The sequence below is a fragment of the Myotis brandtii genome, unplaced genomic scaffold, assembly GCF_000412655.1.
Source record: "Myotis brandtii unplaced genomic scaffold, ASM41265v1 scaffold105, whole genome shotgun sequence".
In the NCBI taxonomy this organism is placed as follows: domain Eukaryota; kingdom Metazoa; phylum Chordata; class Mammalia; order Chiroptera; family Vespertilionidae; genus Myotis; species Myotis brandtii.
In genome coordinates this window covers 8483690-8496625 of record NW_005353538.1, presented here as the reverse complement: position 1 = coordinate 8496625, position 12936 = coordinate 8483690, and the positions used below count along the sequence as shown (strand labels likewise).

General features: G+C 36.5%; 1 protein-coding gene across 6 annotated transcripts in view; it reads right to left on the bottom strand.

Annotated features, from left to right (window-relative positions):
• Positions 1-12936, bottom strand: part of DYNC2H1 (dynein, cytoplasmic 2, heavy chain 1) — a 289555-nt gene that overhangs the window by 59271 nt on the left and 217348 nt on the right. For all 6 annotated transcript variants that reach the window (XM_005856867.2, XM_005856868.2, XM_014539785.1 and 3 more), the window contains 2 exons: positions 10206-10310; positions 2604-2720 (listed from right to left, as the gene is read on the bottom strand). In XM_005856867.2, coding sequence (XP_005856929.1) covers positions 2604-2720; positions 10206-10310 — 222 coding nt within the window. The remainder of the gene's footprint in view (positions 1-2603; positions 2721-10205; positions 10311-12936) is intronic.

Sequence of the window (12936 nt, the reverse complement as noted above, 5' to 3'; positions counted from 1 at the left end):
AATCTACTTAGTGTGCCACCTCAATTCCCCTTCCTTGGATTTATAAACAAGGTGAAAGGCTACAAACCAATAGTCCAAATTTGAGTGATGACTTAAACTCACTACCACCTTTTTCTAGTTTCAATTTGAACAACAAATGTACTTATGGCCCTTATCTGAAAATATAGTACTTATGGGTTCCTAATTTGTTCAGCTAATATGAATAAAGAGTCAAAATTTCTGGGTTTTAAGTATGTTTAGGAATCTTCAATAATCTCCAATTATTAATTTAACTAAACTGTAAATGGTCCATACATATTTTTAGCTTACCAATCTAAATCATGCTATAAATGAGAGAGAGGGAGAGAGAGAGAGAGAGAGAGAGGGGCGCAGCAATTAGTGTGGTAACAGTCATGAATCATCCCTGTCCGGAGGAGGCAGTATCTCAGGTGGAGACCCTGGGCAGGGCAGTGCTCTGACTTCTACCCCTCCCTGAAGTAGGAAACTGATTCTCGCCTGCAGGGCCTGTGGATGGGACTCTTCAGGTCTCCACTTTCTTATGAAGGCTCCTAATTCACATAAAACTTACCTATATATATAAAACCCTAATATGCAAATAGACCGAACGGCAGAACAACCGAACAACTGTTCACTATGACGTGTGCTGACCACCAGGGGGGGCACGCGGACCATGGCAGGCATTGGCCGTGATGGGATGGTGGAGCAGGTGAGCAGGGGCACCAGACCAAGGTGGGGCACCTGTTGCTGTCATTGGGGCAAGCCTCTGATGGTTACTGAAAATTCTTTATTCCCACACGCCATGGTCCCGCCTGGTGCTTGCACGGTGCTTGCACCTTCTGCTGGCGCCGGCCCAGCTCGCAACCGCTGCCGGAGCCACCGCTCACACCCGCTGCCAGCATCCGGCGCTGGTCCCGATTGCTCAGCGCCATCAGTGGGTGTGAGCAGCAGCTGCCAGCCCGATCGCCCCTGAGGGCTTCTCCTCCTCCCACTGCTCCTGAGGAGTGATCGAGGCAGCAGCTGCCACTCACACCTGCTGCCAGCGCTGGCCCCAATTGCTCTGCGCCTTCAGCGGGTGCGAGCAGAGCCCGTGTTGTCAGTGCAAGGGAGCAGGCGGCAGCAGGGGTGGTGAGAGCAGCGGGGCTGCCAGGGGACCGGGGACTGTGGTGGGAGGGACCAAGCAGGGGCGGGGAAGATGGGCCAAGACCCACCCCTGTGCCCACCACAGCTTCGTGGCCCACAGTTCCTTTCAAGATGCACAAATTCGTGCACTGGGCCCCTCGTATTAAATAAATTTGTATGCTTTTCCCTTGTTAATCTGTCTTTTGAAACAGGGACCCAGCTGAGAATCTAAAAATGTAGAAGAAAAGACATTTTTTTCTCTCCCACATTACGTTGGTATGACTGGATTTTCTATGAAATATACAGACAGAAGTTGCACATTAAAGCCAGATCTAATATGAGAGAAAAACATGACCGATGAAAATTCACACATAGAGACAGAAGAAAATTGTAAGAGTTAAGGTGACAAAATCGTGGAGTAGACTTCACTCTTTCTCGAACTTGGAAACTGGGTCAAACAAGTTTACTTATAATTCGGAGGAAAGGAAAGACTCTGACAGATACCTGGACTGTGACTCTAAAATGTCAGATGAGATCTTTGTAATGATTAGGATTACTTATACATTAGGTTTTGCTATTTAGTAAGGGATAGACTTAGTCAATTATTCAAATCATTCAATTTCTATCTTATTCTCTATAAGAAAACTGAAAAATTTACATTATTCTCAGAATAAATTACTCTATTGTATAATATAATAAATATACATATGAATACATATGCTTGTATATGTGAACACATTTTAAGAATTCCATGGAAAATCATCAGAAAATTAAAAATAGCCTGTCAGTTTTTTAAAGTTGCTGAGAAGCTGAGTCTTGACAAGGGGAATATTATCCAAACATCAAGATAAGAGAATAAATTGCTCAAGGAGAAGAATGAACAACTGTGTAAATGTGGTTATTAATTTAAAGATAAGCAAAGGTTGGTTTAAATAAGAGAGGGTAAATAATAGCAACTTTAATACAAATTGGTATGAAGAATAGAAACCAGGGTCATGACTTCATAGTCATGATAGATAGGCATTTTTATAATATTGCTAAATGTTCAATTTACAATATTATATTGTTTAATCCCAGAGAATAAATCCTTATTCAATAGTATTAGCAATTATAATACCCTAAGGGTTTGCCTAGTGAGCAAATATTCTATAATTTTTAATATAACATACTCTACATTATAAAAACAAACTGAATCCAGTTGATGTTATTTTTCCTTAGCACTTTGACTCCACTGAAACACTTCCCCTTTAAAAATAGTCAGTGACTTTAAAGAAAGAGGAAAGAGAAAACAAGGTGTGACCAAAAATATAGTAGGTATAGAAGATGACATATCAGATGACCAGAAAAAGACAAATTACACTGGTGACACTGCTTCCTTGGCTGATCGACTTCTATTGCTATTATTTCCCCCATCTAGTTCCAGGACAACATGGACAATTTGTAGATAAAACAGAAAAAAATCAGGAGGATATTCCACTACTAACCTGGTTTAGTTTCTTCCAGAGATTGAGGACAGGAGAAAGTTCATTAGACCAGATTTCTCTATCAAATTTGCAACCAGCTGTTACTGCTCTGCCCAAGATCCTCAACTGTGAAATAACCTGAAAGAACAAAATAAATAAATAGCAATAAATGAAAATGACTTCAGTCAAACAGAAATAGCATAGGTACAAAAGTGATACTTATTTTATAAAAGTTGAGACAAATATAAACAAGTTTCAATCCCATTATCTTTGTTCAATTGACTTAGTATTTTACTGACTTATTTAAGTAGATAAAAAACAGCCCTAACCGGTTTGGCTCAATGGATAGAGCATTGGCCTGCGGACTCAAGGGTCCCAGGTTCGATTCCGGTCAAGGGCATGTACCTTTGTTTCGGGTACATCCCCAGTAAGGAATGTGCAGGAGGCAGCTGATCGATGTTTCTCTCTCATTGATGTTTCTGACTCTCTAGCCCTCTCCCTTCCTCTCTGTAAAAAACCAATAAAATATATTTAAAAAAAAAAGAACCTAAAAATAGTATGGAGGATCCTAAAAATATTAAGAATAGAATTACCATATGACCCAGCAACCCCTCTTCTGGGTATCTATCCCAAAAATTTAAAGACATGTATTCACAAACATATGTGAATATGTTCACTGCAGCATTTTTCACAGTGGTCAAGACATGGAAACAACCTTAATGTCCTTTTACAGATGACTGGATAAAGAATATGTGATACATATATATACAATGGTATATGTACTACTTGGCCATAAGAAAAGATGAAAGAACTAAATAAATTGATTAACAAAATAGATCCAGAGACATAGAAGCATGGAACAGACTGTTGAATCTGAGAGAAGGCAGGGTGGGTGGGTGGAAAGAGATTAACCAAATAACTTATATGCATATATGCATAACTCATGGACACAGACAATAGTGTGGTGAAGCCCTGGGGTGGAGGTGGGGGCAGGAGCTAGCTAGAAGGGATCAATGTGGATAAAAGGGAACAACTGTAATAATCTCAACAATGAAGATAAATTTTTTAAAAAGGAAAGATGAAATAGTGCCATTGACAACAACATGGATGGCTCTTAAGAATGTCATGCTAAGCAAAATAAGTCAGAAAAAGTCAAGAATCATGATTAATTTACATGTGAGATATAAAACTGAAAGCAACAGAAGAACAAGTAAGAAAAACAAACAGAAACTCATGGACACTGACAACAGTGTGGTGGTTACCAGAGGGAAGAAGAGTAGGAGGGTGGTAAAGGGTAAGGGTGTCAAATATATGGATGGAGACAGAAGACTATTTGAGTGGTAGACACACAATATACAGATGATGTATCATAGAATTGTATACTTAAAACCTATGTAATTTTATTAATCAATGTTACCCCAATAAATTTACATAAAAACAAAATGACATATTATAATGTCTCTTTTTTGAAAAGCTGCTTCTTTAGTCAGAAATCTCTAATTATCCATTATTAATAACCTCTTATCATTTCTATCTGCTCATTTCTGAAATTCAAATATTTTTTAGTTTGATTGGTTAAATTTCATAATTTCAAAATGCTGATAAATTAAAGATAGTTTTTTTAAAAGATGAAATGATAAGAAAGATAGCAAATATCATAGCAAACTGTATAAAATAGTAAAACAATTTTAAATAATTACTTGTTGGTAAGAATAATCAAAAACTAAGTTTTAAGGCTCTATGCCGCGACCCTTTAATACAGTTCCTCAGGTTGTGGTGACCCCCAATTTCATTGTTACAAATTGAACATAATTAAAGCATAGTGATTAATCACAAAAACAATATGTAATTATATATGTGTTTTCCGATGGTCTTAGGCGCCCCCTGTGAAAGGGTTTGTTCGACCCCCAAAGGGGTCGCGAACCACAAGTTGAGAACCGCTGCTCTATATTCATTTGGTGTTATCATCTTAATGTTTCTTCTACTCTTAAGACTCGAAAGAAGCATAGGTCAAGTAGTTAAAGCAAGGCAAGGTAAACAAGTGTTCCCTATTTAGGGCTTTCACTCCTGCAACTTCCTTGTTATCAGGTTTTTCTCATTATAACCAAAATCAATTCACTCACATTTTCTTTTCTAAAATAGTGTTTAATGACTTCCATTTCAATAACAGAATAAAATGACTTCTGTTTCAATTCTAGAATAAAATTCTAGAATAATCTAGAATTTTACCAAGTATGCTAAGTATTATAGATATTGGGGTATGTATATAAAAATCAGTGAAGTACCCATATTTCTTTGTAAATATGTCAACTAAATATTAAAACTGCTTATCTAACATAAACAAAATAAATCCCAAAACACAGGCATATGTTTTCCTAAACTAGTATTTTAAACATCAATATTTGCAGCATGTTGACTACTTTTCTGTTTCACTTTTTGAGAGATGTTGGTTGTTCTTCCTTATTAAGAGATTGGACTATATTTCATATTTTGTTGAGTTCTTGTACTACTAAAGTTTGTAATAAAATATGAGCCATAAATCTTCAAAATGAATGCACTACTTAATTGTGAAAAATCCACAATCATGCTGGTAAACTCAAGTTTCTTCTAGAGATTTTGATTGATTCTCTAATCTTGAAAAAACTGTGGTGATTCAGTGTTTCATTTTCTTTGTTTTTCTGATAAATTATTTTCATTTGCTCTAGCTGAACCCTACAACAGCACCTAATTTATCAGCTTTGCTAGACTGCAAAACATCACTAGTTGGTAGTCAGAAGAAGTGCTATTTTAACACTGGAAACATTTTCTATCACTTATTTGTGTTTTAAATTTGTCAATTATGACAGGAAACAAATAAGAATGCAAAGAGATGTCTGAAGGGAAAAGGGTTCAAATAGTTCTTATATGTAATGTTAGAACTATTATAAGAATAAAATGTTTGCCAGACTTAAAATGGTCATGTATTCTGCATTAGAAATATAACAGGTGAGGTTGCTTTTCTTAATCACAGTATCACATTATATTGTAAACTTTAATGAACAGAGTATAAGAAGGGAGTTCAAATAAATAATAAAATATTTTTATAATGAAGATGGGGCTATAATTTATAACAATGTACTGGCCATTTCTTGTTTTTAAAAACCTTACATATTTGTCTCTTTTACAAAGCACAGAAAATAAAATGTCTTTTCATTATTCACATTTTTAAGCAATTAAAGTACTTTATTCAATATTGTCATGCACACTGCTTAACAACAAGGATATGTTCTGAGAAATTAATCATTGGGGAATGTGTCCTAGTATGAACATCAGAGTACTTACATAAACCTAAATGGCATAGACTACACTCCTACTATGTGTATATACAAACCTAAAAGGTACAGTCTATTCCTCCTGGACTATAAGCACAAGGGAAAATGATGCCATCAAAAGATGCAGTAAACATGAAATGAATGATGCTGTTGCCAGCATAACATGGCATCAGGGAAAAAAATTTTATAAGTGGAAAGAATACACTCTAAAATAACAATAAAAAGTACAGTATAGAAAATAAATAAGTCCAGTAACAGTCATTTATTAATCTTATCAAACATTATTTACTGTGTGGGCTATGCTTTCATAAGACTGGAAGCATAGTAGGTTTGTAAATACTGGCACCAATCACCACAAACACATGAGTAATGTGTTGTGACATGATGGCTACAATGTCACTAGGGCTAGGCAATAGAAATTTTTCAGCTCCAATATAATCTTATGGAACCACCAGAGTACCTGTGGGCCGTTGTGGACCTAAACTTCATTATGCAGTGCAAAATTATAATATTCTTTTAAAATCTTATCAAAAGGGATAAAGTTCCCTATGAACAACATATTTGCATCACTTCCATGTTCTATTCAGACTCAACATGGTGTATGGATAAAGTTCCCTATGAACAACATATTTGCATCACTTCTTCCATGTTCTATTCAGACTCAACATGGTGTATAATGCCTTGGTATGTTTCGGGATATCTATAAGGTTGTAGAGAAGATGTCACTCCTATTCCACCTGCCCTATTCCAAAGAACAATGGAGACATTTCAGGAATACGTATGTTTTTCCTGAACAATAGGTGTGTTTTCAGACACTAAACCATATATACAATTGTAATTTCCTTTTTAACTTGGATATTATAAAGCATACAGAGAAAATTTTGATCCAACATAGAACTTAGAGTGTGGGTTTTGTTTTCTTTTGGTACAAACTGTTTCCCTAGTTTTATATTCTTTTCCTTTCCTAATATTCTTTTTTACTAATTTCCACAACTATTGGTTTTACACTAATAGGTTGTTTATATTTTTGTAAGTCACCTCCATTACAATTCTTCTAGGAGTGAGAAACAATATAGATTTTTGAAATAAACATATCCCCAATTACATGAGTAAATGAATTGTGAAAGAAATTAAATAAATTATAGGTTTGTCTCAGGGATTATGGCAGACTCAATGTCTAAAGAAAATTTTGTAACAGTATGTTTAAAAATTATTAATAAACAGTAATATCATCAAAAAACTGTTAAAATTTATGACTCAAGTGCCAGAGAAATTAAGGGAAATCTTAAAATGTTAAAGCCAAAGAAGCAAAACTAATCTAAGGGGCCATAGGTTGTTTTGCTTGTTTGTTTACTTCATATTTTAAACTACTTTTAGACTTACAGAAAAATGGCAAAAATTGTACAGAAAATTCCCATCATATATTTCACACAGCTTCTCCTTATGTTAGAGCCTTACATTATCACAACACAATGATCAAAATGAGAAAATTAACACTGGTACAATACTATTAACGAAACTACTATAGGTGAATTTTCCCAGAAACGTCCTTTTTCTGTTTCATGAGAATGTCACATTATATTTAGTAGTTACATAACCACAGTCTCGCCCCAAACTGTGACAGTCTTTCTTGTCTTTTTATGAACTTGGCCAGTTACTTTGTAAAATGTCCCTCATTTAAAGTATAAGGTCCACATTTCCAAAGACAGGAAATAGAAATCCAGACCTTGAAAGAGCAGCACCCAATACAGTAATTAGGAAACAACATGCCCCACACAGGGAGCACTAGGGGAACTTGATTTCTTCTGCCTTGGCTCTGAGAGGATAATGTAGTGTGTTTGAAATACTATGATTATGAACATTCACCACCCAGAAATGTCCACATATCACAACTTAAGGAACTACAATGAATAAAAATCTGGAGGATAATTATAACAGTAAATGTTTATGTTTTTTTAAAAAAAGCAATGCTGAAAACTGAACAAATTAAACAAATTATGAAGTTGAGAATGTAGATGAAAGCAAATAAGAGCAAAAAACTTTTAATAAAATAAAAAATACACACTAGATCAGATAAAAAAGTCATTTACTAAAAAAGACTAATAAAATTATGAGACTTCTGACTAAACTGAGTGATATCTAGACAACAGATTAAATAAGGGAAGGAACATTTTACTTTAAAATTATACTATTAAAAGGAATAATAGGGTTAAAAATGGCAGCAGAGTACAGTACATGGGTGCTGCACAGACATGCTCCCAGGAACAAACTGGAATTACAACTAAATACAGAAAAACTTCCTCAGTAATCAACAGAAACCTCGCAGGAGAGAACCCTGACACCCGAGGACCCAAAGTGGAGACGGCATAGAGGCTGGTAGGAGGGGCGGAGGTGCAAAAGGGCTGGCCTGGTGCCCACAGACAGCAACTGAAGTCCTGGAGAGATATCTCAGCTGTGGGGGTTGCCACTGAGAACTCTGGGGTCTAATCCCCAAGATGCCCCCCCCCCCCGCCCCCGTAACAGAGAGCACCAAACTGAGGAGGGACCCACATAACATCTGGCTCCGAAAAGCAGCGAGGTGCTGTCTGGGGTTGCCACTGAGAACTCTGGGGTCTAATCCCCAACATGCCCCCCCCCCACCCCCGCAACAGAGAGCACCAAACTGAGGAGGGACCCACATAACGTCTGGCTCCGAAAAGCAGCAAGGTGCTGTGTGCCAGGGAGAGAGCTGAAAATTCAGGCACCCTAAAGGGCCAACAACACACAAAATTCCCTGTGGAGCCACCCACCTTTGCTCTGGCAGAGGGAGGGTGAGGTGGACTGGCGCTGAGAGAGCAGAACCCAGGACTGGGGACTCGGGGGATAGAGCTCAGAAGGCCGACACCCCAAGTTTCCTGGGCTGAGTCATTCACTCACACAGTGGAGGACATCTTTCCCACATACACATTTGCCTTGCCTGGGGGGAAGACAGTTGACACACCCTATTGGAAAACACCTTACCCTGAGGCCACTTAAGAGATTAAAAATAACAATTAGCCTGCGCTAAGGATGTCCAACTGATGGCTTAGGGAGCCGGCTTAGGCCCCAGGCTCCGGGACTGCAAAGGGCACTGGGCCTCTAGTGAAATATAATTCACAAGAGAACAGTAAGATAGATGCCTCAATCTTTCCTGGGGGTTGCCATTTTTCAAACGAAAAGACATTTTTATTTCTTACCAAATGATAAACCATGAAACTAAAAACTCAAGTTCATAATATTTATAAGTAGTAAATATAAAATCATTGTGTACATTACAAAATTAAATAGGCTTATAATGTTTTCCAATCCACTTGCTTTATAGAACTCAAAATGTGACAAGTGTTCAAACATAGATTTTACTATAGTTAGAACTCAGAATTTAATACACTGGGTAAAAAGTTCATACTATATTACCTCTTTTTGTTGATGGTGTTATTTTCAAAGTTGTAGTTAATAAACATGGTCTTGAAATATGAGTTAATATGTTTAAACAGAGGACTAACTCAGAGAAAAGAGCATTGTAAGCTGCCTGATATCAAAAACTGATATCAGTTCCGGGAATGTCTGACTTCTCTAATAATTGAAAAATCATTTGAGTCAGGATAACTGCAGGTGCTGAGCATGAGGTACCACATCTGCTGAGTTCATGAAAGCCATTCAGTGCAATGTTACTAAGATTATTACACCAGGAATTAATCCTCAAATGTTGGCAATAAAAAAAACCAACCATGATTACATTTTAAGAATAAATATAACATATTTTAAAATTTTTGCTTTTAAATTACTGTGGAGTCCATGAAAAAGTTCTAGAATGTCAAAATATGCTTAGGAAAAAAAGAATATGTAGCTAGCGCTTAAAAAAATATTTAGCTCTTATAGAAAAATCAATGTTACTGTTATAAAACGCCCTTTTATAAAGGAATTAATTGTATAATTAATTGCATGAATTACATTTAAAGTAACATGAAATCACAGGAATAAAACAAACATATTTTGGATGAAACTGATAGTGTTCAATGATATTTTACTAATTTTAACAAATGTATTAAGATAGAACTATTTGGTTCATTTAAAAATTTATTCAAGGTAAGATTGGAATATATTGCATTAAATAAAATAACATTTTAAAATAAAAACTTGTGGGGTCTATAGTTTTAAATAAATTGTTATTTCTTTTAGGTTCAGTAGGAAAAAATAAAAACTTGTGGGGTCTATAGTTTTAAATAAATTAATGTTATTTCTTTTAGGTTCAGTAGGAACGTTTTTTCTAAAATTTAATCTTTTCTTAGGTTACCTGAGAACTGATCATGCGTTGAGAAGAGCGAGCAATGTTGGCAGGCAGACCAAAGAAACTAGGTTTGTCATCCTCTGGGAGTTTTTCAATGACAGCACGATACTCCTAAATATAAAAAAGGAAAACCAATTTTTCAAAAAAGACTGAACTTAAATCTATTGAAATCCCAGACAATGCTGTGAAGTATTAAATTATTACTTATTAACATATTGCATTTCTAGATAAATCTCGCTTTCAGTTTGTCTAATCAGTTATCTGTAATATTCTTTTTACAGCATAGGTGGACTTGGAGAGTATTAGATAAATGAAATAAACCAGTCAGAGAAAGACAAATATCACATAATCTCACTTATATGTGGAATTTAATTAATAGACTGATGAACAAAATGGAACCAGAAGCATAAATACATGGAATAGACTGGCCGGTGCCCAAGTTAGGGGTGACTGGGTAAAGAAGGTGAAGGGATGTGCATGGACAATAGTTTGGTGAAGGCCAAGGGAGGGGAGAGGGGAGTGGGTGGATGTGGCAAAGGGCAGGGAAAAAGGGAGACACCTGCAATTATGTCAACATTAAAAATTTTTATTTTTTATTTATTTTTAAATATACTTTTATTGATTTCAGAGAGGAAGGGAGAGGGAGAGAGAGATGGAAACATCAATGATGAGAGAGAATCACTGATCAGCTGCCTCCTGCACGCCCCCTACTGGGGATGGAGTTCGCAACCCAGGCATATGCCCTTGACAGGAATCAAACGCGCAACCCTTCAGTCCGCCTCTATCCACTGAGCCAAGCTGGCTAGGGCAACATTAAAAATTTTTCTGATAGGATTATCAGTGCAATCCTATCAGAAAAAGAAATATAGCCCAGCCAGTGTGGCTCAGTGGTTGAGCATCAACCCGTGAACCAGGAGGTCACAGTTCAATTCCCAGTCAGGGCACATGCCCGGGTTGCCAGCTTAATCCCCGGTAGGGGGCATGCAGGAGGCAACCGATCTATGATTCTCTCTCATCATTGATGTTTCTGTCTCTCCCTCTCCCTTCCTCTCTCTGAAATCAATTTAAAAAACAGAAATATTCTTTGTCATTACTACCTCCTCATATTTAAATTATTTGATACTATATTTTCTTATCCTAACTTTCCACATTCAAAGGCACCCTGAATTGATTAAAACAAAGATATTTAAGTGGCTACACTTAGTATGTGTAAGATATTGTGTAGAATGTTTTCAGGAAAGCCCTGTAATTATTTTCGTTGTGATCTACAAGAGTGTAGTTCTGCTTATATCAGAAATAAATATTCTAGCAATCTTTTTCTTTTAATTTATAGAAACCCCAGAAGTCTATATACAAATACTCTGGCATGCAAGCACTGCTTTGTAAATCACTTTATCATAAAGCATTTCCTCAGTTTTCAGTTAGCTGATGAAATGCACTGATAATCCTATCATTTAATCCCAAGAATTACCATGAACGTTGCAGACATGATTTGGCAAGTATACATCTGGATGGGCAAGTAAGAGTATATATCAACAGGATTTATTCAGTTTGGCCCAAAGATAGAAATTGTTTTATTTTTATGAAGAGACAAGTTATTTTAAGGCAGGTATTGTATATGCATATAAACTGTTCTTGCTGAAGCAACGATTCTTAGTGAAGACACTCATCTTCCGCTCCCTGCACACCATCATCTTTTCCCTGTTCTTGGCAGCTGCCCCTGAAGTATTTCCAAGGAAACAATCAGATTCCAGGAAGCCCAACACCTAGAAATATGTCCGATTTTGGAAAGACATGCTATGCTGTTCTTTGAAATTATTCCTTTCCTATAGTTCAACATCTGTAATCATCCACAAGGACTCCAAGCACAATGTGTAAACATATGCATGCATATGAGTGTAACATTGTATACACGCACGCATTTGTAAATGTGTATGTGCAGGAGTGTGTGTGCGCTTGTGTCCCCCTGTTCCTGGGAAGCTTTTGGATTCCTCCTCCTACCTAGGTCAATTAGAAGGCTAAACATTGATTCTCATAAATCATCCTATAAATATAAAACTATTATTTTATTTGTGTTTATATGCTTTGTTCATTTCAAAATAGCTGTGAAATTGTCTCATCTAGACTGACTAGAGTCTTTTCTCTACTTAGGACTCTACACGGACATGTTTCTTAAATACCAGGCAACATCCAGGCTGATTTATCCCCACTTGAACACAAAAGTATATATAACAAATGATAGCATTTATATAAAGCACAAAAACAGGCAAAACTAATGTAGGCTGTTAGAAGGAAGCCTAAGGAGGAATTATGGGGAGGTGATAATGTTGTTTCTTTACCCCAATGCGGTTTACACTCATGTGTTCGATGTATAAAAATTAATTGCAATCCCATTTATGATGTATACTTTTCTGTATGAATTTTGAGATGGAAGACTTTTCAGGGTACATTTTCTGAAGAGATGGGAGACTTTTCAGGGTACATTTTCTGATATAGATAAATGATAAATAAGCATGTGGTATATCTATTTGCTCATTCACTCTAAGGTTCTCCCACGAGAAAGTGAACTCCGCAGATGCATCAGAATCCACAATGTCTGGAACAGGGCTACCACTGGGCAAATGTTCAAAGTATATTACTGAATAATAAAACAAAACAGATGGGATATTTAGTAATATAACATATAAGACTAGAGGCCCGGTGCACAAAAATTTGTGCACTCAGGGGGGGAGGGGGG